This window comes from Micromys minutus, assembly GCF_963924665.1.
Source record: "Micromys minutus genome assembly, chromosome: 15".
Taxonomy (NCBI): Eukaryota; Metazoa; Chordata; class Mammalia; order Rodentia; family Muridae; genus Micromys; species Micromys minutus.
The window spans coordinates 51,084,842-51,112,012 of record NC_137984.1 but is presented as its reverse complement, the minus strand read 5'-3'; the positions used below and the strand labels follow the sequence as shown (position 1 = coordinate 51,112,012).

Sequence of the window (27,171 nt, the reverse complement as noted above, 5' to 3'; positions counted from 1 at the left end):
TAACCTCCAAGAAATTAGATGACATCCTTGCAGACTTCAGCAAGTGTTCTGATGTCAGTGCATAGGCTTCTCAGACAGCCTGGATTTGTCCTGGCAGTACTATTAGCAGCTGTGGATCACTGCATCAGCTTGATAACCCTTGATAATAAGGCCCAGGTTTTCTCACCCAGGCTTCCTGTCAGCTTTGTCGTGTGGGTTGGAAGTAATGCACATAATGACCTAGTGGTCATCACTGACGTTTTTTCTCAAATATTTGAAAAATATATATATATATATGCACACTGTAGCTGTATTCAGACACACCAGAAGAGGCATCAGATCCTATCACAGAGGGCTGTGAGCCACCATGTGGTTGCTGGTAATTGAACTCAGGACCTCTGGAAGAGCAGTCAGTGTTCTTAACCACTGAGCCATCTCTCCAGCCCCTGTCTTGCTTTCTTAAGCCTCTGCCTTGGAGCAGTAAGATACTAACATTTTAAAGCAAGAGATGTTTTAGAACATATTTTTAATACATCTTAAAAATCAGTCCTTTTATGAAGACTTTAAATTGTAGAAGACATGTTACAGGTCACTCTAGAGACAAACAAGAATGACAAAAGTCTAAAGAGGAGGAGGGGCTGAGAACTTGGCTACCAAACAACCAGTAGTCTCGATCCTGCTGGCTGTGACTTTACGGGACCACGGGAGTTGGTGAGACTGCCTAAGATGCTTGAGATCTGGCCTTGGAATGTTGTTCAATGTTCAGAGTTCTTACTGATGTCCTTAGGCAAAGCTGACGGGTGCTTGTCCACCCTGCCTTACAGGCTGCACAGGGAGCCACGAAGGATTCGGAGTGAATTTCCTTCTAACTTACAGAGAGGAGGCTCACAATCAGACAAAGTCGTGGACATAAGAAAATACCAAGATGCTATTTATAAACTGAATTGTGGCACTGGCAAGGCCAGGTTTGTACCCCGTTTGATGGCTATTATTTTATAGGTGATCCTGGCCATCGTGTGAGGTCACTGTCTCAAATGAACCTTCCTGCTTTACTCCACTAAAATGTAAGGGTCCGGGTCTCCCTGGTGATGCTTGTACTTCCTTTAGGGTAGTTTAAACTGAAAATAAAGATGACTTGTAACCTTTTTAAAAAAGGTTAAGCATACAGTGTTTGTTCATAATTTCTAACTTAAAGATAAAAGATAGGAGCTCAAAGCTTCTTTCTCCAGGAAAACATTTAATGTATGTCTATACATAACATGTATGCCTGGTTCCCAGGGGGACCAGGAGAAGGCATCAGATCCCCTGGAACAGAGGGTTATGGGGAACCATGTGGGTGCTGTGCACTTAAGAGCTGAGCTATCTCTCTATCCTCGTGCAAACCTTTAAATCTGTGCTTTTTGGTGATAGATGGTATTACTGGAGGAAAGGAACCCCATCTTAAGAATGCAACTCTCCCTGTGTGGGGGAGTCTGCTCTGCAGTAGTGAGAGTGGTGGTCAGTGACCTGGGGTGAGGAACCTCAGGATATGAGCTGTGAGTACTCATGTCTTTACCTGGATGCTATGTGCAATCTCTTCTCTCCCAGACAAGATCTGGGACAAGGTCTGTGTCCCTAAGACATTTCTCAGAGTGGTCTGAGCCAGCAGAAACGTGGCCTGGTGAACATCATTCACGTTGGCCACGGCTGAGACGGCGCTGTAGATCCTGTAATAGACTACTCCATCCACTTGGGTGGTCACAGAGTCTCTTGTGAGGATCTGCAAAGCATAGACAGGGTGGGCCCATGTTGTATTATGTTGCAAGGCCTAGAGGCAGCCAACCAGAGTCTTCCCTTGCAGGAGGACATCATTAATGGCAACTCAGGCTAGCAGTTGCCAAACATGTCCAGTAACATCTCACAGCTAGAGACAGCACAGATTTGGTCCCTACCTGTACCTGTAGCTTCAGTTTAGAGCATTGGCTCTCAATCTACCTAATTCTGTGACCCTTTAATATAGTTCCTCAGGTTTTGGTGACCCCCCCAGTAATAAAACTGTCTCATTGCTATTTCCTATCTATAATTTTGCTACTGTTATGAATCATAATGTAAATATCTGACATGAAGGATATCTGGTATGTAAACCCCTGGAGGTTGAGAACCATTTGACTTGGGAAATTCTTACATCCCACAGGCATAAAGCCCTACTATCTTATCCTTCCAAACAGACATAGAATTTGTATCCTGTTGTCTACGGGTATGTAGTTCAAATCAAAAGAAGAAGCAATGCTTCCTAGGAAACACAGAGGGCACCAGAGACCATGTTGTAGTCTCAAGCAAAGCAAATACTTTACAGATGTTCTGCACCAGGCATTCTGAAAAGTGTGATGTTCTCTCTGTCTCTCCTTCTCCTACTCCCTCTCTCCCTCCCTCTCCTTCTTCCTCTTCCTCTTCCCCCCTCTATCTGTCTCTGTCTTTCTCTTCCCTCTCCCTTTTCCTCCCCCCCCCATCTGTCTCTGTCTCTCTGCCTCTTGCTTCCTCTGTCTCTGTCTCTCTGTCTCTCTCCCCCCCCATCTTTATCTCTCTATCTCTTTCTCCCCTGCTCCCTCTAGGAGGACATGGACCAGAACCTGAAAACTGAAACTGTCCATTGTAGACCCACAAGAGTCTTTTGATGTTCTGGTGTTTGAGATGAAGTGGCTCACATCTGAAGCTGGTACCCATGCCTTCTGACAGCCCAAGATAACTAGTAGATATGTGGGCCTTGACTGGTTTTCTGCCTGCTTTATCCCTTTGGCCATCCCCAGTCCTCCATCTTTCCTGCATTTTCTTTTCTTTCTAGATGCCTCTGATTACTAGAGGGCAACATGCTAGTCAATATTGCTTCCTCTTCTTCAGCGCTCAGTTACTGGTTTGGATCATGATTCACACTAAGCTGAATTATTTGAAGTTCAAACTCAGGTGAGTCCCATGCAGCCTCTGTACTGTTCAGATACCCTTTCTGTTCCAACACACACACACACACACACACACACACACACAAACACACCAAATATGAACAGCAGAAATAAAAGATAAGTCATACTGCTATTTCTAAAGGTCCCCTGAGAAGGCGGTGGCGAGTTGAGCCTAACCAGCCCCTGTCCTCCAGCAGTTCCACTTAGTTTCCTGCCTTCACCCTCCATCTCCAGCTTCCTGCTCCATCCCACTTCCCTGCCAGTCCTCACCCTTCCGGCCTTTCCCTTCCAACCCATTCCCATTTAGCAAGGCAAAGCCATTCGTAGCAATTCGTGCAGGCCCTGGGGTAGGGGTGGGAATTAAGTCATCCTTTCTCTGGCAGGTTAGAATGACACCCCTGTCATCGAGAACCTGTGCACAGTCTTATTTTCAGTAACTTGTTTAATTCCATACCTCTTGTGGAGGAATATTGCAAGTAACCGTTCGCAGATCGACTTTGACAAACACATCAATGCAAGGCAGGACCAGGATCAAGCCTTTAAAAGAATAAAACTGATTTAAAGTTTGATCTATTCAAAAGAGTGACAAGGACAGTCATCCAGATATGCTGGGCATTGTTATAGTAATGCTGTGTACATTTCTCAGATTTTCAGTGTGAGCAACTTAGGTGAAGGTGACTTATTGTGACCAGCCAATAATTAAAGTCGGATCACTACTTAGAAGTTAAGGGCCTTTGGCAGAACACTAAGGTCCCGGACATACATGTTTTACATTTTTGTTATTCTTAGGTAATCTATTTTGACGTAAGCATTTATTCTGAGGTTAGTTTAAAGGGGGTGTTTAGGAAATTGGTTTCCTGATGATCAAGAGTTAGGTTCAGCTTTCCTATGAGCTGTGGGATTGGCAACAGTCTCCGTACCATCGTCAATGCTGAAGGACTGTATTACAGTCCTTCATCCAGTCTCTGAGGATGGATTCTGAGGTAAGAGATTACATGTCCTTCCCAGCTTACATAGGAAACCCAAACCCAGCTCCGACAACCTAGAGTTTTCTCAAACATTTACAAAATAAAATGTTTAATGCTTGCGGTAGCTCAGCAGGAGAGCACGGGCAGTCTTCCAGGGGCTCAGATTCCCTGCCAACAGCACACCACAGACCCGAGAACAGCCGTGTCTCCAGAGCTTGTTCAAGTGCAATGGTATTACTTCTGATTCCAAGCAGTAAGTGCAGGGCTTAGAGCGGGTCAGGGTGAGGCAACGTAAGAAATCCCATCTGAGGGTACTGGGTCTTTTCCTACTGCTGAGATCTGTGCTCTTTATCAGCAATAGTCTGTGTGTGTGCGTGTGTGTGTGTGTGTGTGTGTGTGTGTGTTCAACCATGCCTAGGACTATGCCAGGCATCCATGAGAGCCGGATATGATTGCTCTTCTCATTAACACTTTTATTACTAAAGGATGATTTGCTATTGGCAGAAGTGTTAGCAATTTGGTTTGTTTCCCTCTGGCCCTCATGACGTTCTGAGATAACCCGTTAGCCCCGGGGACGTGCATGACGGGGTTTATTATCCTGGGACTCTTAGCAGAGAAATCTTTCGGGAGAATTCATTTAAGAGGGACACGTTCTCCTCTGAGGTTCTCCCAGGGGTAGCTACTCTGCCTCTGTCCCTGCTCCAGTTTTATTTTAACTTATAACCTTGAACCCATCAGACTGAAGCGAAAGAGAGAGCGAGGTTATTCTTGATTGGTAGTCTGTAGCACTGATGTGTTGATAAATGTTTTATACATAAGTTATGTTACATGTTATCTGTGTGTGTGTGTGTGTGTGTGTGTGTGTGTGTGTGTGTATGTGAGTAGTTTAATGGTCCACAGGGGCCATTCACTCTCTTCCTTGTTCCCAGGACTTGGCTAATCATAGCACTGGAAATAAATGACATCCACTCAATGTGATCCATTTGTTGGACTACTCAGGGTGTGAGTTATACAGCAGGTTCGTATTTCAGAATGCTCAGACTCACGGTCTCTTCCACTAATATGCTGTATGAAGCCGCATCTGTCTACTACCTAAGACACAAGGACTCCTGCTTTCTACGGTTTTTCTTGGACCCTCATTAGATGCTCTGGTGGTGGTAACAGTGTGAATAGTCTCTGCTGTACCTGGTCCCTTGGCTTTATCAGCTTGGATGCGTCCCAGTCTGAAGACAACAGCACGCTCATACTCCTTAATGATCTGAGAGAATAAGGGAGAACCTTTAGTCGTGATAGCTGTCAGTTTATGGGAAGATACCCATTTATTTTTCAGGGCGTTACCTTTAAGCACATCCATATGGAGACTGGGAAGGTAATGAGCATCAACAGGAAGGAAAGAGAACACAGAATCCAGCCGCATACACCAAGCTGGCTTTTGTTGGTTCCTGGGAAGTGAGAGAGAAGAAAGCTTGTAATCTAAGTGATTCTTAGCAAAGATCCCAGGCAGCATCGGTGAGGAGGCAGTGTGTCCTGACACATCCCCAGCCAGGCAGGAGTGAAGAACAAACCTAAATCCATCCACACTAAGTCTAGTTGCACGCAGATTGTAAAGCCCCGCCCCCTCTATGTACACACCACACATAGAGAATGTTTTGTGGTGGTACTTAGAAGTTAAATCGATCTGCCCCTTCCAAGAGGCCATTTGGCAATCAACAGAGATAATAAGTATTATGTTTCCATATGACCAGCGTGGTTTATCATTATCCAAACACAAAAACATGTCTCAGAACATGACCATGAACCACTTCTATCAGAACCATCAGGTTCTTGGGGCCCTTGAATTCCCCAGATGAAGTTTAAAACAAGCCCTGAGATAGGTCAGGAGGTGCTATTATCCCCAGGGAGGAGAGTGGTGTGCCTGTGGGAGAGCATCTTAGAACCCTTGGGTGTGAGCTTCTATGCAAAGTCTCTCAAGTACTGACTCCAGGGTTTTACACAGAAAATTCCAAAAGAGGCTCTCTGGGTGTCTTCACTGTCAGTAAGAAGAGGATAGAAGTTACTTACCCTGGAAGATCCAATGAAGACTAAATGCTATATGTTTACATGGTCCTGACCCATGCATTAATGTGTTGTGTCTGTGTATATGCCTGTATCTACGTGCCTGTGTGTGTATGTGTGCGAGTTTGTATGTCTATATCTGTATGTGTATATATATATATGTCTGTTGTGTGTGTGTGTCTGCCTGTATGTATGATTGTATATATGTATGTGTGTATGTATTTGTATGTGTGTTTGTTTGTATCTCTTCTCTCTGAGTGTACACACATGCATGTGTGCATGCATGTATATGTGCACGTGTCTGTATATGTATATCTGTGCATCTGTATGTGTTTATCTCTCTGTCTCTGTCAGTCTCTCTCGTGTGTGTGCATGTGTGTGTGTTTGTGTGTACATATATGTACACCCTATTATTCCCACTTTACAAATGGATAGGAAATCTAGGGATTTGTCAAATTGCTTTGTAGCAGAAGAAACTGATTTCAAGTATGACCTCAACCACTGAATGCCCTGTAGCTTCAGTCCTGTTAATCATGTTTTGTTCATACAACGTACATATCTGGCCGAATTCATGTTGGAATTCTTTACATCATTTTGTCTCCTTTGCAGTCCTCCTGTGTGTAGTCCCTTTTGCTCGGCAGCACCTCATTTCCATCCCCAAATCTCTTCTGATGGAGTCATATCCTTCACCTGAACATCAGAACTAGTTGTATTTGCTAGATGCCACCACCCTGGCAACCCCAGCTGCCCATCACCACTGTCTTCCTTCTCCACCACCCTGGCAACCCCAGCTGCCCCGCTGCCCATCACCACTGTCTTCCTTCTCCACTACCCAGGTCACCTCCCAGCTGCCCCACTGCCCATCACCACTGTCTTCCTTGTCCACTACCCAGGTCACCTTGGTGCCTTCCACTGGTACACTGGGACCTGAGATACATTTTTTAAATTAAGAGTTATGGGTTTTGCTTTTATGGGCAGTTATGTGATACAAGTGTTTAAGCTCCCCCCCCCCTCTCTCTGTGTGTGTGTGTGTGTGTGTGTGTGTGTGAGCATATAAGCACTTAGAATAAATCCCTGGTATTGTGTGTGTTAGGATAGAGATTTATAATATAATCAATAGCCAATGTCCCTGAGGGAATGTGAGGACCTCCGCACCATTGGCACCCGCGCCTCCTGCGCAGCCTGAGCCCATGCTGCAGACGGTTCCAGACTTGGTAAAATGAATTCTTTTGATTTAGATACACAGTCATTATTAAAACCCTCCATTCTTTTTAAAACCTTTTACTTATTTAGACAGGGACTCTGTAGCTCTAGCTGTCCTGGAACTTTCTCTGTAGACCAGGTTGGACTCAAACTCACGGAGATCCAACTGCCTCTGCTTCCCAAGTACTGGAATTAGAGGTATGTGCCATTATGCCTAGCTCAAAGCTGTTGATTAATAGCATTTTAGTGAGTATTCTAGACAGAGTCTAAATAATCTAAGATTACATTATGGACACAATAGCTTGCCTGCCTACTCTAAACCTAAAATTTCTGAAACACCAACCTTTGAAGTCATGGAACTGCTCCAAGGTGCAATTAAGAGGACAACCTGGGTCTGGTGAAATGACCTGGTGACCCCAGTTTGACTCTGGGACCCTTGTGGTGGAAAGAGCCAGCTCTGTTAAGTTGCTCTCTGACCTCCATGTCAGTACTGTGGTGTGTGAAAGCATCCACATATAAATAAATGTAATACAAGCTGCAGATAAAATGCAAAGCATTGGGTGCTGGTATGCTCAAGGAATGATTACTATATCCTAGTTGCTATTGGTTTTTAGTATTAATACTGCCTGTACATGAATTCCCACTGGAAAAACTCAAAGCTTAGGACTTACATTCCCCCTAAAATACCTCCTTCTCAGCTCCACATTCATCTAGAGAAGAAAAATGACTGTCATTGATTTGTCTTTATAGGCAGATTTTCGAGTCTTTACATACACGTTTGTCACTAGAGGTGACAATCTGTTCTCCTATGGGTCGTTGGGTGGGCATTCCTGTGGTGTCTTTTGAAAATAGTGTTTACTCTCCTGTACTTCATACATAGTCTGCCTATTGTCCCTTTCAATTTTTAGTCTCCTAAACTAAACATCTAAGTTTCATACTCACTGACATTTTACACCATGCTTTAATTTTTTTTAAACATTGCATAAAGACTGGAGATCCAAATAAAGGCCTAAGAGCCAACTAGTTCTGAAATGGAAAATTCAGTGCTTGGCCCACCCACTCAGAAAGAACATTAGCAGGACTAGCCTGTGGGCAGTCAGGATGTGAGCAGAGCTGAAAACCCAGGCCTTGGGTCAGGCGGCCACATATTCTAAGACAGCTGTACAGCAAAGCCAGGGACACCACAACAATCACATGATCTGCTTCCACAAGAGCACTGCCAAAAGATTACAGTAACAGATAGTTGGCGGGTGTTGCTAAGACAATGTATATAAAGGAATTAGAGCCCCACCAGAGAGGTGGTGAAATCATGACAGTCATTCAGGGTTTTGAGTGTACGTGTGTGTGTGTGTGTGTGTGTGTGTGTGTGTGTGTGTGTGTGTATGTGCATGCACGTGCCTGTACATGCATCTTTGCAGAGCTGAGGTTGATATTGGTGTCTATTATTCTGTCCTTATTTTTTGAGATAGGATTTTTCACTGAATCTAGAGTCAGCCGTTTCGGCAACACTCTGCTCCCCAGAGATTGTGCAGTCTTTGTTTGCCTCCTTCCATCAGCACTGGGGTTAGAATTACAGGCATGGGCAATGTAACCAGGCCTTTACATGGGTCCTGGGCATCCAGACTCAAACATTTTACCTATTGTGCTGTCATCCCAGACTCTAATTCTTGGATGGATGGATGGATAGATAGATAGATAGATAGATAGATAGATAGATAGATAGATAGATAGATACATACATACATACATACATACATATATACATACATACATACATATATACATACATACATACATACATACATGGATAGATAGATAGATAGATACATACATACATACATGGATAGATACATACATACATACATACATACATACATACATACATACATACATACATGGATAGATAGATAGATAGATACATACATACATACATACATACATACATACATGGATAGATAGATAGATAGATAGACAGACAGACACATAAAGGAGAGAAAGGAGGAAGAGAAAGAAAAAAAGAAAAGGTTAAGAAGATTAAGAAGAAGCAAAAGAATCAGGAGGGAAAGGAGGAAGAAGAGGGGGAGAAGGAGGAACAGGAAAAGGAGGAGAAAAGAAGAAGAAAAAGAAGAAGAAGAAGAAGAAGAAGAAGAAGAAGAAGAAGAAGAAGAAGAAGAAGAAGAAGAAGGAAGAAGGAAGAAGGAAGAAGGAAGAAGGAAGAAGGAAGAAGGAAGAAGGAAGAAGGAAGAAGGAAGAAGGAAGAAGGAAGAAGAAGGAGAAGGAGAAGGAGAAGAACAAGAAGAACAAGAACAGGAAGAACAAGAACAGGAAAGTTTAGAACTGCCCATTAGAATTGTGCAAGGTTGTTCACGCTGATAACCCTAGCATGTGTGCAGCTGTGCCAGGTCAGTGAGTTAAAATCTATTCTAAGCTACGTAGCAGCAACCCATCTCAACAGTAACAGCAATAGGACCTTCTCAATCATAGTTAGTTGGGATGAACACCATGAGCGCCCCTCCTTATGGACTCCTCCCTCCAGAGCCCTGGCCCCACTGTTAATGAAAAGACCCAAATGCTGCAGTGGCACTCAGCAGACCAGGCTTGGCACCTAAGTTCCTGACCACTGGTAGCTGAGTTTTCCATGCTTTCTATAGTTTGGGGGACACCCCTCCATGGTGTGCCCACTTACATCACTGTGTTTGCCTACCTCAGTGCTACTATAACCTCCATCACTACCACCCGTGTGTACTCTAGAGTTCACCGTGAATTTTAGCTGCATCCCATGTCTTCTCTGTGAAAATTTGGTGCTTTGAAAGGGGGTATTCTGTTCCTGGCTCACAGTAGGAGCCAATGGGTGAGTGAGGGTCCACTCTGACCCACTGTGAAGCCTCAGAATGACTCTGCACCACAGGTTAGACTATTGGAAGTTCTTGTCAGAAATAATGATCCAGCAGAAGAGCTTCTCGGCTGTCTCTCTTGAGACTTAATTAACACACACACCAGAAACTATTTCATTTTCTCCTTCATGTTTCTGCCCTCCTGTACCTTACCCTTGCATAATTATGAGAAAACAAGGAATGTGTCTCTGCGTCATTCTGCCCTGTCCCCATACTCCTGAGCTTCCAGGCCTCCCTGTCTGAAATAACAGTTCTGCCAACAAGCACAGATATTCTGTCCTTAAGGTCATCTCCAGATGGTCTCACAACAGTTATGAAACTGAACACCACTGCAAACAGCAAACATCCTGACAGACACACAATATTACATGTACACGTTGCATTAATTAATCAGTCATGGACAGGGTCTCATGGCTGGTTTTACACTAATATGTAATTAGTGACTGTGAACTTCTGATCCTCCTTCTCCACCTCCCAAGTGCTGGAGCTACTGGTGTGCATTCTCACACGTGCTGAGGAATCGATCCGGGGCTTTGTGCATCTAGGCCCAGACTCTCTGTTGAGCCGCATCCCCAGCCCACATGCGTATGTTTTTATAGTTTATTAAAGAATGTGAGAATCATTATAGGATATTAACAGGAAAAATGACATGGCATAAACCTATTTGCTAATGAGATACCAATTACTACAAATGTTTACATAATACGAATTCTGGAAGAAAATGAAAACAGAAATTTCTGAGTTGTAAAAATATAATGGTTCATGATTTTTTAAAAATGTTTGGATGTTTTATTGTTTTTTTCAAAAAAGTTTAGTTTATTTTTATTTTATGCATATGAATGTTTGCTTTTTATATGTATGTGCACCATGTGCATGCTGTGATTTAGGAGGCCAGAAGAGGGCGCCAAATGCCCTGGGACTAGAGTTACAGATGGTGGAGAACCACCATATGGATGCTGGGAACTGAATTGAGGTTCTCTTGGAGAACAGCCAGTGCTCCCAACAGAGATCCATCTCTGGCCCAGAATTGTTTTCTTAATTTTATATATGTTTATGTTTTTATAAAAAATTTAAATAAAATTTATGACTAGTAAATGTTCTTCCTCCTTCTCTCCGTATTTCTTCCTCTCTCTTTTCCTTCCTATCCTGTTAAGGCACAGTGGGTAAAATGGAACTCTGGTAGCTTCTAGGCTTTTTCTGTGGAAAAGCATAACCTTCAGACACCAAATATAAAATGCTAAGGGTAACACTATTTTTGGGCAGCTACAATTCATCTTTTCTGCCTGTCTGTTCCTCCAAAATGGGCAAAGAGCTTTCACCAAAAAACAATTTTAAGCATACTATAAATTTGCCAAAAGGAGGAACACAGACACCCAACATGGTTTCAGTCTGGTGGTTTCACCCCTGGGAACTGGTTTGGATTCTCAAGCTCAGACTACCTAGAATGCCAAGATTTCATGGATTTGGTGATGACACACGGGAGGCCACAGTTCTTACAAACAAGATGCCAGTGCTGATCCTGAGAGGAACACCTAAGGCTTAGATGTCTGGTTTCATTAACTCTTTAGTGAAACAGAGAGGCAGGGCAGAGCATCAACAGTGGTGTGGTGGTGTTTGGCCACGGGGTTTCTGGGTGTGGGAAGCTCTGATTTGTAGCACTACCCCATTATCAAGGTATATCATGGACTGGAGTTACAGAGGCACTTACATAGCTTTCGGAAGATAGCAGCTCAGGCAAAGGCCCAGCTATTAAATTTCCTCACCACTGCAAGTGAGCTCACATCCCTGGGTTGTGGGAAAGACAAAGTAACCCATCTCCCGACCATACTGGGGTTGGAGCAGAAGGACAAACTCATTCTCGAAGTCTCAAGGGAAAAACAACAGTGCATTTTACATACATTTTGAAAGGTACAGGAAACACAAGGCCAATCCTCTTTCTTCTGTAGGAGTACAAGTTTATCGTTTGATTAAAAGAGCCAGAGTACAAAAGCTATGGTCACCCTGAGACCCTCACTGATGAGGTAGCTCCAGTTGTGGCCTCTGCTCAGAAGCTGTCTTACCCTCTTGCCCAGAAGCCAGCATTCTCAAGGAACCACTTGTTTAAAAGGTGAGGCCCAGCACAGCACACAGCTGTGATATGAACACGGAAGAGGCTGAAGCAGGAGGATGGCCAACTTGAGATAAGTGTTAAGTCCTCCTCCACCCACCAAAAACTGCATAGGCGGATCAAGTGATTAGCATTTTTTTAATTGTGAAGAGTTTCTGAGTCCAAAACGTGTAAGTGCAGAGGCAAAATTAAATTGTGCTCTCTTTATCCCCCTTAACGCTCCTAGCCCACCTGTGTCTGTTCCAGTATTGATGCAAAATCAAGTCAAACCTTTCAGACTGAGTCCATTTTACAGATTGGTACATTCTACCTCCACTCTCCTGAACACTGCCTGCCTGATATTCCCACCAACAGACTTAGGAAATGCCTTGAGTTAGAAATTTTCTCACTGTCACTATAAATAACTTCTTTACAAAATCATCCCCCAAAAAAGCCCTTTCCACAGTGGAATGTATTACACAGGACAGCTGGAATCCATGCTCACTCAGATTTGGCTCAAAAAATAAACTGCTAAGGTCCAGCCTCAGCTTGGAGAGGGCTCTGAGGACGGGGTGTCTGGGAGCTTTTGTTCTGTTAGATTCATGGAGCCCCTTATGTAATTCATACTGCATCATTATTTTTTGAGAAATTATATATTTTGAAGCCATGGTTTTAGAGTTCTTTTCTACAGCCTTAAGGGCTGTCCTGAAGGTCCCAACACTTATCATTTTGCCTAGACTTTAGCCACACCTTTGCCTCCCTGACTCAGACTGTTTCTGACAGGCAGGATGTTCCTTGAAAGAAGAATGTAAAATATGTACATTATTACACAAATAAGCCTTGTGCCCACAGCAACCATGGGCACTCGTGGAGTCCCCTGCCTGTTGGCTCTGTCCCAGGGGCAGCAACTGTGTGACTCTGTCACTACCAAGGCCATGTCAGACCCGGCAATAAACTATCTCTTACTTATTTTAAGGTGAGAGTAGAATTTTTATTAACAATACTGAGACCTTGACTCTAAAAAAATAAAATACTAAAACGAGCACGGTGCTTGCAATCCTGACACTTAGGAGAAGGGGGGAGGTTCAATGGGAGCTCGAGCCACAAGGATTTTCCAGAGGATGATTAATGTTTTCAGCCTCTCAGTACTGATATGTCTACTTCGGGAGAAAAGACTTTTCCAATTCTGGGAAATGTCTATTTGCTTTTCTGAATTAGTAATGCCAGATTCTTTCTCAACTTCCAACTTGACATGGGTTTCAGCAGCTGGAGTTTCCCGAGCACAGATTAAATCCCATGCATAGCTCACTCCCCAAACCCACCCACAGCTCCACCGTCGCTTCACCATGCCCCTGGACTCAAACTGAGTACATGGTACTCAGGGCTAAGTCTTAGTTCCTCAACTTCTCTCATTTGTCTGAAATTATGTAGCTTAAGCAACTTTTCCCTTCATCATAGCGTTACCAGATACACTTGAAGAGGAGGATAGTCAGCCTCCATCACATCTGGGCTACATGAGTCGAGGCAATCAACGCAAAGATGAGCACAGGCCTCTCTGGTCCCAAAAGAAGTGCTGGAGAACAAGTTACAGATCACTGTTCAAAAGCCAAATGAACACGGTAGAAATGGCTAATGTGAAACAAGGGTTCTAAACAGAACTGGTCTTCCCTCCTGCCCCCAGCCTCTCTCTTTGTGACAGGGTCTTGCTACATAGCCCTGGCAACTCTTGAACTCACAGCAGTTCTCAGGCCTCAGCCTTCAGAGCACTGGCTACAGGCACACCTAGTCCAACCTCCCTTCGGCAGGTACATTGTCATCACGTTACGGCTGCCGAGCGTTCCAGTCCTTCTCTGATTAATACCTGGGCAGCATTCAGAGAGGAGGAAGGAACCTACCCACTAAATTGTTCTTCTCCAGTTTCTCTGGTGAATCCATCTCATCCTTGAGATGCTCTTCAAATCTTGCAGATGGTCCTGGGTCAGGAGTCAAGCCTGGCAGCAGGCATCAGTGGTGTGTGGAGGGGAAGACAGGGCAAGAGAGGCTCCTGCTCCTTGGCATATTATACCCCAAGGAGCAGTAACCCTGGTGCAAGAAGCCTAGAGACATAAACAAAGCACCTTCCCTGACTTTACACTGTTTTCCTTCAAAGAGGAAAGGCAAAGCCTTCTGCCAGAGGCTGCTTCCTGTAAGATATGCCATGTGATCCCTGTATTTACTCCAGTAACTGACTATAAGACACTGCTAGACCCCTGTGTAACTCATTATCTGATGTGTGTGTGTGTCCCTGTCCTCGATGTTATAATACAATAATGCAACCTAATTCATCCAACACACCATAGTACGAAAACTTTGAAATGCAATTCTAATCCTGCCATAGCCTTAAGTAGCCCGACCTCCAATCGACAAACAGTTGAGACTAAAGTCCCAGGTGAAGTTTGAAAGTATGGGGTCGGTCCTTCCCTTATCCCACACTCCCCTCCCACCGCGTATTGATCCCTTGAAGACTGTAAGTTGCTTGTCCTTAGATAAAACCTCATTCTAACCCAGGCTGGCTTTGGACTCCCAGGAAGTCTCCTGCCTCAGTACCTCTTCCCCCTCCCCCAGTGCTAAGATTTCAGGCAAGAGGCACCACCACCTCCCTTTACAGCTCCATGCAACCTCTTGGCTCAGTAAACACCATGCTTGACTTGGGTCTGCGATTTCTTCTAGACCGGGTTTAGCCTCCCACGTTGGCTTTAGGAAAACTGATGGCGCAGCTTTTGCACCGTCCAGACTGTGTCTGGAGTGGCTGGGACGGAGCCTCCACGGACTGTAGAACTTCAGTATCATAAAGTAACGGCATGCTGGCCCCTGACTGACACTAGATTTCCACGCAGAGTAAAGAGGCGATTCTCCCCACACCAGGAGGGGCTGGAGCACCGCAGGCCAGCGTTGATGTCCATGAGGTGTCGGTCCACTGAATAAGTAATGGGGTGATGACAGACAAGCTGCCTGTGAGGCACAGAGCTTCAGGTTCCTGGCTGTGCTGGTCAGTCAGTATTTACATATCTACTTACTTGCTTAGTTATTTTTGTCTATCAGACACAGCTAGGGTCATCCTGGAACAAGGAACATGAGAAAGAAAAAATGCCCATCAAATTGTCCTGTAGGTGGTTCTGTGGAGGTGTTTTCTTGATTAATGAATGCTTGCTTGGGTCGGGGGTTGGTGCCCAGCCCACTGCAGTGGGTGCTACTCCAGGGCACACGGGCCTGGTTGTATAGAAGACTGAGCAAGCCAGTAAGTAGTGTTCCTCTGTGCTCCGCGCCTCAGTTCCTGCTGTGGGTTCCTGCCCTGACTTTGTGTGGTCTGTGAACTGTTTGCTGAAATTAGCCCTTTCCTCCCTTGTTGCTTACAGTCTTGGTGTTTAACAAAGTAATAGGAAGCTAACTAAGGAAACGGCCCAGGATTCCCCTTTGTCCCCCAATTCTAAAACCAAGTGCCATAGTAAATTTATCTTAACACCAGAAATCCCTCTCTCACACGGACAGTATGTTTGCTTCCATATGTGTACAAGAACAGAACAGGACAAAGCAACAGCTCTGTCCGTTTGAACGCCCCACCCTTTCCCACCGGTCTAAGTTTTCATTCTCATGGAAACTTCAAGCTTTTCCCACACCTTGGTTAGTTTTACCAACTAAAACTCAGCCATGCAAACTCAGCCATGGCTCTTATATGAATATATGTGGAATTTTAGAACTTCAGGGAAGGCAGCTGGATCCAGAAAGCCAGATTCCAGCAGACACATAGAATCCTAACATTCTGGAGGAAGAGGCAGATGGATTGCCACAAATCTGGGGTCAGCTTGCTCTACCACAAAAGGTCCAGATCAACTTGAGATACATATTGAAAACCCCATGAAAAACAAAACAAACAAAAAACAGGAAAGAAAGAAAATCCCTAAAGCCCAGGCCACGTGCTCCATGGGTTCCCTGGCTGAGCTGCTGGTGCGCAGCTTCCCTGTTTCTCCTTTGCTCTGTTGTCCCTGGTCATCCTCAGTGACAAATATAAGATGCAAACAGCAGTGGGAAAGCTTCCTGTGCCCACCAATTCCCACCACGCCCCTCAGTGGTCATGGTGGTCACGCAACAGAGGCTCTAGATTAGCCTATTTCCTAATACACTCCCCCATAAATGCCATTTATGTTGTAGCTGCCACTCAAGGAAGGGCAAGATTCAAAACAAACCCAGTAATTGTTCCCAGGAGCTGCTAGAAAGAGCCCTGGGGGAACTCACTGTGGGTCCCCTTGGAAGATGACTAAACAGCTGTTTTTCTTCTTTCTGCAAAAGTTCCAAATATCTCCACCTAGAAAGCAATGGTGGTTGAAGTCATAAACACAAGTCCCTACAGAGGGGAATGGGAAAAAAAGACGAGAGCTCATTTTCCTGTGTATGGAGGAACACCAGGGAGGCCTCAAGCAATGAACTACCGGCAGCATTCTCTGTCATCATGGAGGAGCATGGGGGATGATGGGAGATTTTGCTGTTGCCTGCTCTTAATCTGTTCTTGCACTCACTCAAGTTTTACCCTGAGGCCAGCTTTTAAATGCTCAAACTCTGGTCTCAGCCTGGAGGTTTATAGCAAGCACATCCAGCCTCGAACTAGAAACTGTCCCTTCTAGCCGAGCCTCCTGATTCAGGAACAGTCTGTCATTTCCTGCTCAGAGCTACAATGTGTAATGCACCTGCTGTAGCTTTAGGGATTCTCCATAGTTGGAGGATCAATGACTGTTTCCACTGTGTACAGTATGCATACTCAAGTACACTCACATTTCAAGTACATTTGGTCAATAATTGTATGAGGATACTTATACAGAAGTGTTGGCCTACACCTCTCCCCTTAAGTGATACTTTCAATTCCTAGCTAATTAAAGATCCGGACCTGGACATGCCTGATTCAGTATCCTATAGCTGCTAAATAAGGTTCTTTTGTGATGCAAATTGTGTTGACACACATGTAATAACAAATGCAGATTCTGTAGGTACATATTAATGAAAGAAACATGTACATGGTGTCCCATGCCACAATTGGAGTATCACTGATACTTGTGGACCCTCATGAGCACACCTGTCACAGTCCTACCTCCCCATAACCAGAAGCAGGAGTGTTGTTTTCTTGCTTTTCAACTTTTTCTCCTAATTTAATTTTAGTTAATTAAAATCTATATGAAAATTCCCTTGTAGCCTTCTCTGGTTACAAGTACCATGTTTCAAGGTTACTTCCCACTCTGATATGAAAATAATGTACCTAAGGGCTGGAGAGATGGCTCAGCAGTTAAGAGCACTTGGCCACTCTTGCAGAGGACCCTGGTTTAGTTCCCAGCAACAACAGAACAGCTCACAACTGTCTTTAACTCGTCCCAAGGGATGTGACGCCCTCTTCTGGCCTCTGAGGACACTCCATGCAAGTGGTCCACAGATGCACACACAGAAAGGCAACCCCTCATATATGTATAAATAAAGAAAAATGCTTGTTAATCCCAAGCACTCCTTTAAGATAGTGCACAGATCACAATTCATTGACTTGAAGTAAATTTAAGTTTTTGTCATTACATAATGCCAGCATGGATGCTTTTATATTTGTGCCACTTTGCTCTAAAACCCACGATGTAAACATTCAGAAATAGAACTGAGAGATTTTATGTTCTGCATTAACAAGCCTGTTATCATAAACTTTGCAAAATTCCAAACTGGTGTGTCTGTGGGGTGGGGGAGAGTTTATGTGCACCGTGGGAACACATTGCTCATAGAAGCCAGGAGATGGCTGTGGGTCACCTGGAACTGGAACTGTGGAAGATTGTGAGCCATCTCGTTGGTGTTAGGAACTGAAACCACATCATCTGCAAAAGCAGGAAGTGCTCATAACTGGTGAGCAGTCCTTCCAGCCCCTCAACATCCTTTCTAACAATTATGAGTTATGAACATCAAGGACTTTTAGCTTTATGCAGAGAGAATCTCTTATGCACTGTATGGAAGTATCACCTGTCAATAAAAAAGGTGTTGGCCTGTTAGCTTAGACAGGGAATAAGGAAATGAGAGTTTTGGCAGGGAAAGAGGTTCTAGGATATGGTCAAGCATAGGAAGAGGTTTGGCCCAGATGCTCCTGATGGAGTTCGTCACATGAACTTGAGGAGAATTAATTAGCATTGTGGCAGGACTTAGGATAGACTAAATGGGCTAAGTTACAAGCTAGTCAAGGGATGACCCAAAGCTTTGGCCTAGACATTTATCCATAAATAATTCAGTGTCAGAGTTGTTATTCTGGGAACTGAGATGTGGGTGAAAAAGCTTGCTATTACAAATGTGTCCAGTTAGAATCCAAGCTTAGAACCTGAGAAAGAATCCCAGGTGAAAGATGGGGAGCAAACACTCCCCAGAGCAGTTTCTTAGCCAGGTAGGAGACTAAGTCCCTTTAATAGAGAGTAAAGGGAGGCCTGTGAGCTAACCAGCTGGTAGAAGCTGGAACTGCCTCACTGTCCCTCTAGGACAGTATTGTACCTGATGGTACAATAGCTGTGATTTCTCCCAAGTGTGGCAAGGGTCTAGAGAAAGCTTGAAAGGTGCGCTAGAGAGAGCACGAAGGCCCAATCTGCGTCCACAGGAGAAAAGCCTACAGTAGCCTGACCTGAAGGAGGCAGAGCTTTAGTGAACAGGCAACAGCAGCCTGCTAGACTGAGCTAAGGGGGCGGAGTTAGCCACTGCAGGCACTTGATGGCATGAGGAGCTTGTGGATACCCATTTACCAGGAGCTGTGCTATGAATGAAAGGCTCCAAACTTCTGAACTCGTAAGGGATAAAATTTGAGAACAATAAAGGAAAAAGAACTGGGTATAAAAGCCCATAGAAAGAAAGAAAGAAAGAAAGAAAGAAAGAAAAAAGAAAGAGTTTGAAAATAAAATAGTGAACTCCTGAAAGAGAGAGTTAGAGATTAAAAGGATTTTTAACATTTTCCATGTTAAAAATGGAGAAAAATGCAATGGCAGAGGGCATCTGGAGCATGTGTAATTTTGTTTTACTTATCAGCATACAAATGGTTATTTTCAATAACAATTACAATTCTATACACCCTTTTAAAGAGAGATCAAAAGAAGGCAGACTTAGATAAGGGTTTGGAATGCTAGGTTACAGGCTGTAGCACAGAGATTGGAGGAGTCTTTAAATCCGAGTAAAGAATCTTCAAACAAATCCAGTTAGGAACCTATAGCAACAGCAGAAAAGGTAGTTCTGGATGAGAAAATCACACAAAGGCTTGAAAATGCTAGTCCACAGAGATGCAACAGCTAAGAATCCAGATTCTGATTGATGAGGCTACTTTAGGGCACTGTCATGCAGTAGATTGTGTCTCATTTTGCAGTTTGGAAAATTACAGTAAGTGCACCCTACTACTCAGTATTTCAATAGGCAACTGCTTTAAGTTCTGGAAAGGCTGGTTCTGTAATTACACACTTATTAGAAGTCACAGCAATTCTGGGAATACCTGTACAAGTTAAGACTGGCCATGCTCCAGCATGTCTTTACCAAAGCTAGAAGATCCTAGGAAGATGTCATACAGACCCTAAGAGACCACAAATGCCAGCCCAGGTTACTATATCCAGCAAAACTTTCAATTAACATAGATATTTACACAATATCTTTCCAAAATCCAGCCTTACAAAGGATGATAGATGGAAAACTTCAACACAAGGAGGGAAACCAAACCCTAGAAAAAGCATGAATGTAATCGTCTTTCAACTAACCTAAAAGAAGACAGCCACACAAACATAATTTCATCTCTAACAACAAAAATAACAGGAAACAACAATTGATGGTCCCTAATTGTAGATTGTCCTAAGGTTGTTTATATTTTAATGTTAATTCCACTTCCCCAAGGGCTGCCTAGTCAATTGCTCCTGAGGTGACTTCATTCATTCCCATTTAAATTAGAAAAATAAAGGAGAGCCAGTGACTAGGTGGAATAAGGGAGGTGGAGAGAGGGGTCAGGGTCAGGAATGAAGGAGGAGAGAGAAATTCCAAGATAAAGATTCGTGAGGATGAGCTAGATCTAGGTGGGCTTAATTGGTGTTAAATAGCTATAAACATGTAAGGATTTTATAGGTCTAGTATTTCATATAAAAGGGTAGTTTGTATCTTTGTTTATTTGATGTAATCTTGTTGTGTAGAGGGTTTGTGGGTTGAGAATTGAATACATAAAACTCTATGAAAAGCTACCAGGTTATAGAGTTGTGTTTGTGTTAGATTTTGGGATATAGAAAACTGCCAGGGAAAGGAGTCACGCGGAAGAAGTGAGATCCTGGGGGAGGCTTGGACTGGGCAACAGAATCCGTGCATGTGACTCTGAACTAGAAAAGCCAAATGCGGAGTGAGACCATGGAGCCGATAAAGACATAAGCCTATATATATATATATATATATTTAATATTTACTGCAATATCTAATATCTTTTAACATCAATGAACTCAATTCCCTAATAAAAAGACACAAACTAACAGATTAGATACATAAAGAGGACCCAACATTACACTGCATACAGGAAACACACCTCAGTGACAAAGACAAATACTACCTCAGAGTAAAAAGGCTGGAAAGCAATTTTCCAAGCAAATGATCCCAAGAAATAAGCTGGAGTAGCCATTCTAATATAAAAACAATTGATTTTCAACCAAGTTTTCAAAAAAGATGAGGAAAGATACTCCTTAAAGGAAAAACCCAACAAGATGAAATCTCAATTCTGAATATGTATGCTTCAAATGCAAGGGCACCTACATTCATAAAAGAAACCTTACTAAAGCTCAGAGGACACATTACATGCACACAGTAATAAAGGAAGACTGAAACACCCCACTCACACCAATGGACAGATCATGGAAACAGAAACTAAACAAAGACACAGTAAAACTAACAGAAGTTATGAACCAAATGGATCTAACAGATATCTGTAGAACATTTATTTCATCCTAAAACAAAAGAATATTCCTTTTTCTCAGCACCTCAAGGTACCTTCTCCAAAACTGACCATAAAATTGGTCACAAAACAGGCCTCAACAGATACAAGAAGATTAAAATAATTCCATGCATTCTACCAGATGACCATGAACTAAAACTAGTCTTCAATAACAATAAAAATGACAGAAAGCCCACATACACATAGAAGCTGAACAATGCTCTATTAAATGATAACTTGGTCAAGGAAGAAACAAAGAAAGAAATTAAGGACTCTTTATAATTTAATGAAAATGAAGGAACAACATATCAAACTTATGGGACACAATGAAAGCAGTGCTAAGAGGAAAATCATAGCTCTAAGTGCCTCTAAAAGAAACTAAAGAGAGCATATACTAGCAGATTGACAGCTCACCTAAAAGCTCTAGATTAAAAAGAAGCAAATGTACCTAAAAGAAGTAGACAGCAGGAAATAATCAAACTTAGGGCTGAAATCAACCAAATAGAAACAAAAAGAATTATACAAAGAATCAACAACCAGAAGTTGTTTCTTTGAGAAAATCAACAAGATAGATAAACCCTTAGCCAGACTAACCAGAGGGCACAGAATCAGTACTCAAATTAACAAAATCATAAATGAAAAGGAAGACATAACAACAGAAACTGAGAAAATGCAAAAAATCATCAGATCCTACTTAAAAAGCCTACACTCAACAAAACTGGACAGTCTGGGTGAAATGGACAATTTTATAGACAGATACCAGATACCAAAGTTAAGTCAGTATCACCTAAACAGTCCCATAACACCTAAAGAAATAAAAGCAGTCATCAGAGTCTCCCAACTAAAATAAGCACAGGATCAGTTGGGTTTAGCGCAGAATTCTATCAGACTTTCATAGAAGACAAAATAACAATATTCTCCAAATTATTCCACAAAATAGAAACAGAAGGAACACTACACAGTTTCTTCTATGAAGCCACATTCATGCTTATACCTAAACCACACAAAGACCCAACAAATAAAGAAAACTTCAGAGCAATTTCCCTTATGAATATTGATGCAAAACTACTCAATAAAAGTCCTACAAATTGAATCCAAGAATACATCAAAACAATCATTCATCGTGATCAAATAGGCATCATTCTAGGGATGCAGGGATGGTTCAATATATGGAAATCCACAAACTTAATACACTATATAAATAGACTCAAAAAAAAAAAAAAAAAAAAAAAAAAAAAAAAAAAAAAAAAAAAAAAAACAAACCCACATGATCAATTCATTAGATGCTGAGAAATCATTTGACAAAATTCAACAGTCCTTCATGTTAAAAGTCTTGGAAAGATCAGGAATTCAAGGCCATACCTAAACATAGTAAAAGCAATATACAGCAAACCAGTAGCCAATACTAAACTAAATGGTGAGAAACCTGAAGCAATCCAACTAAAATCAGGGACTAGACAAGGCTGCTCACTCTCTCCCTACCTATTCAGTATAGTACTGGAAGTCCTAGCCAGAGCCATTAGACAAGAAAAGGTGGTTATAGGGATGCAAATTGGAAAGGAAGAAGTCAAAATATCACTATTTGCAGATAATATGATAGTATACTTAAGTGACCCCAAAAATTCTACCAGAGAACTTTTATAACTGATAAACAACTTCAGCAAAGTGGCTGGATAGAAAATTAACTCAAACAAATCAGTAGTCTTCCTCTACTCAAAGGATAAAGAGGCTGAGAAAGAAATTAGAGAATTGACACCCTTCACAATAGTCACAAAGACTATAAAATACCTAGGAGTGTCCCTAGCCAAGCAAGTGAAGGATCTATATGACAAGAACTTCAAGACTCTTAAGAAGAAAATTGAATATCTCAGAAGATGGACAGATCTCACATGCTCATGGAATAGCAGGATCAACATTGTAAAAATGGTCATCTTGCCTAAAGCAATCTATAGATTCAATGCAATCCACATCAAAATTCCAACTCAATTCTTCAAAGAGTTGGAAAAAACAAGTTGGAAATTCATCGGGAATAACAAAAAACCTAGAATAGTGAAATCTATTCTCAAGAATAAAAACATTTCTGGGGAAATCACCTTCCCTGATCTCAAGCTATATTTCCAAGCAATTGTGATAAAAACTGCATAGTATTGGTACAGAGTCAAGCAGGTAGATCAATGGAACAGAATTGAGGACCCAGAAACAAACCCACAGTCCTCTGGCTACTTGATCTTTGACAAAGGAGCTAAAAACATTCAATGGAAAGAGAACAGTATCTTCAACAAATGGTGCTGGTTCAACTGGCAGTCAGCATGCAGAAGAATTCAAACCTACCCATTCTTATCTCCTTGTACAAAGCTCAAGTCCAAGTAGATCAAAGACCTCCACATAAAACCAGATACACTGAAACTAATAGAGGGGAATGTGGGGAAGAGCTTAGAACATAGGCACTGGGGAAAATTTCCTGAACATAACGCCAATGGCTTATGCTCTAAGATCAAAAATTGACAAATGGGACCTCAAGAAATTGCAAAGTTTCTGTAAGGCCAAGGACACTGTCAAGAGGACAAAATGGCAGTCAACATATTGGGAAAAGATCTTTACCAATTCTCCATCTGACAGAGGGCTAATATCAGTATATACAAAGATTTCAAGAAGTTAGACTCCAGGGAATCAAATAACACTATTAAAAATTGGGGTACAGAGCTAAACAAGGACTTCTCAATTGAGAAATACTGAATAGCTGAGAAGCACCTAAAGAAATGTTCATCATCCTTAGTCATCAGGGAAATGCAAATCAAAACAACCCTGAGATTCCACCTCACACCAGTCAGAATGGCTAAGATCAAAAACTCAGGTGACAGCAGATACTGGGTGAGGATACGGAGAAAGAACACTCCACCATTGTTGGTGGGATTGTAAGCTGGTACAACCACTCTAGAAATCAGTCTGGCGGTTCCTCAGAAAATTGGATTGAGGACCCAGCTATACCATTCCTGGACATTTACCCAAAAGATGCTCTAAAATACAAGGACATATGTTCATAGCAGCCTTATTCGTAATAGCCAGGAGCTGAACAAAACCCAGATGTCCTTCAACAAAATAATGGATACAGAAAATATGGTACATTTAAACAATGAAGTACTACTCAGCTATTAAAAATCATGAGTCATGAAATTCTTAGGCAAATGGATGGATCTAGAAAATGTCATCCTGAGTGAGGTAACCCAATTACAAAAATACACCCACTGTATGCACTCACTGATCAGTGGATATTATTAGCCCAAAGGCTGGAATACCCAAGATACAATTCACAGACCACATGAAGCTCAAGAAGAAGGACAACCAAAGTGTGGATGCTTCAGTTCTTTTCAGAAGGGGGAACAAAAATATTCTCAGGAGGAAATATGGAGACAAAGCTTGGAGTAGAAACTGAAAAAAAAAAAAAAAAAAAAAGGCCAGAGGCTGCCCCACCTGGAGATCCAGCTCACATTCAGCCACCAAATGCAAACAGTTTTGCTGATGCCAAGCAGTGCATGCTGACAGGAGCCTGATATAGCTGTCTCCTGAGAGGCTCTGCCAGAGCCTGACAAATACAGAGGTAGATGCTCACAGCCAACCATAGAATGGAGAACTTAGGGAGTCCTTAATGGAGGAGTTAGAGAAATAATTGAAGGATTTGAAGGAGTCTGCAACCACATAACAGTAATACCAACCAACCAGAGCTCCCAGGGACTAAAATACCATTCAAAGAGTACACATGGACAGACCTATTGCTCTAGCTGCACATGTACTAGAGTATGGCCTTGTTGAGCATCAATGGGAGGCAAAGCCCTTTGCCCTGCTAAAGTTTGATGTTGCAGTAAGGAAATGTAAGGTTGGGGAGGTGGAAGGGGCAGGGGTGATGGGGTAGGTGATATGGAGGGGAATCTGGGAAAGGTGATTAATTTGAAATGTGAATAAAATATATCCAATAAAACATATATATGAATAATAAAGATATAATAAAAAGCTTTTATGACAATGACATATCTGCTCCTGGCAGCACCCCACTCTACTTCAAAGAAAATATAAGCATTGAAGATATGGAGTAAGCTTCAAATGTGGCAAGCTAACCACCAAGCAAGAAACTGCCCTCGCTTCAACTGCTGACAGTATGCCGATTAAACAGGATAAATGGGACGGGGGCAGTCGACTGCCAAGCTCTGCAAGGACAAGACAGACAAGTCCTTTATAATTCCTGCTTCACCGAAAGGTCTGTCATGTGTTCTGGGCCAGAAGGCCAAAGATGATGTTCCAATGACTCAGACTTGTGTGACCGTGCAGGCAGCCAGCTTTCTGTCATTTCTACAGCTCTGGAAGCTGCTTGTCTGCACTTCCTGTGCAATATTTATTCCTTCTCAGGCCTTTAATGGGACTGAAGATAAGACAGTTGTATCCTTAAAATTAAGTTTAAGTTATTTAGGATTTAGAAAAAACGTTTTAAGCTCTAAGATATTTTTAGGTTAATAGTGCAAGTTATGATAAAAATTGATTTAAGAACAAAACTCTGAACTTACAAAGATACAATAGATACTTTCTCCAAAGTTGCCCAATACATACTGACTGGGCATTATGGATATAATCTTACCTGACAGTTTTCACAATTGTTATGACTGTATATAGCTTATTAATATAAGAGAAAGGATCCTTTGTTAGTTTGAAAGGGGGAGATGTAGACTCTTGTGAATGCATCACCTCTCAGTAAAAAAGCTGTTGGCCTATTAGCTTAGGCAGGGAATCAGAGGTAGGAGTTCAGACAGGAAGAGGAATCTGAGAAAGTCCGGTGTGGAAAAGATTCAGCCCAAATGCTGATGGAGCTGGTTTCATGAATCTGAGAAGAGGTAACTAGCCCCGAGGCAGGGCTTAAATAAATGTGTTAATTTAGTTACCAGCTAGTCAGGGAATGAGTCAAAGCTTTTGACCTAGGCATTTATTCATAATAATTTAGTTTCAGAGTCATTATTTTGGGAACTGGGGCACAGGTGGAAAAGCCTGAAGCTACAGGTTTAACCATAATTTTAAAAACTATCTCTAAAAGAAGTACTTAAATTTTAAAAAATTGAGTATCATAATATCCTATCTGTAGACAAGGGCCTGGGGCACACTTTACTCTTTCCAATTTACTTGCTAAGGTTCAAGGTTTAATCTTTTTACCAACTAGAGATATAACCTGTCACCTTTACAAACAAGACTCATTCAGTGAGTTAGAGTAAAACTTTCACTAAAATTCTGACACCAACTGTATTTCATATGAATACAAGATTGAAGATTAAGTTCACATACCTAAGCATGTCTCTCTTTTCTTCTTAGCTTTGTTGAAACTACTCCTTATACTCAACTGAACTATTAGCAGGCAACTTCCTCAAGCTTTTGGCCTTTTTTAGAATGTTGGCTTCTCCACTAACTGAGCAGAGGCTTGTGAAAGACACATGTAAGAACACCCCCCACCCCCCCAGTGATTATTCTAAAACATTATCTAAGCTTTTATGTAAACCTTTTCATAACCAATATATACAGCATCTCAGGGACAAACTGAAAAGATGAACTGGACACACACTTTCTGCTCAGGGTTTGCAGAGGACACACGTTTGAACTCACAGTGGAATCAGACTACATGGAGAGCACTCCGTAACCATTTTCTGAATGGCCAGCTCAAGTAAGACTGACATGAATGTGGACTTCAGAAGAGCAAATGGCACCTTCCAGCGCTTGTCAGTCTGTGTTTGACAGAAGAGGTATCTGCCTGTCACGAGTTTTGCTCATCGTCTGATTTTTTCCTAAGATTTCACTTAAAGGACTGGGCAATCAGTATTCTAAAATGGAGTTTCAACTAAATTCAGATGAGGATATTCAATAGCCCCTAGAAAATTAGGAAAATTAAACAGTTATCTACCTAGCATTTAATAAAACACTTCTATAGTTTGTGATATCCATAAAGTTTATTTTTAAAAAAATGTTAAAAACTAACCATACAGGATTATTCAATATACTTAAAAAGTTTGTTCCCCACGTTGAAGGAAAATACATTTGCAAC

General features: G+C 42.2%; 1 protein-coding gene across 2 annotated transcripts in view; it reads right to left on the bottom strand.

The window, feature by feature from the left end:
- The window catches only part of STOML3 (stomatin like 3), a gene marked incomplete at both ends in the record, with an annotated part of 28,945 nt that extends 2,452 nt beyond the window's left edge, over positions 1-26,493 (bottom strand). Inside the window, 6 exons of one of the 2 annotated variants that reach the window (XM_080929146.1) lie at positions 1,535-1,738; positions 3,370-3,452; positions 5,069-5,141; positions 5,222-5,325; positions 16,345-16,463; positions 26,421-26,493. In XM_080929146.1, the coding sequence (XP_080785272.1) occupies positions 1,535-1,738; positions 3,370-3,452; positions 5,069-5,141; positions 5,222-5,325; positions 16,345-16,463; positions 26,421-26,428 (591 nt within the window). Of the gene's footprint in view, positions 1-1,534; positions 1,739-3,369; positions 3,453-5,068; positions 5,142-5,221; positions 5,326-14,016; positions 14,057-16,344; positions 16,464-26,420 lie in introns of those variants that run through there. The other variant, XM_080929147.1, reaches the window with a different exon arrangement.
- Positions 26,494-27,171: the final 678 nt, after the last annotated feature.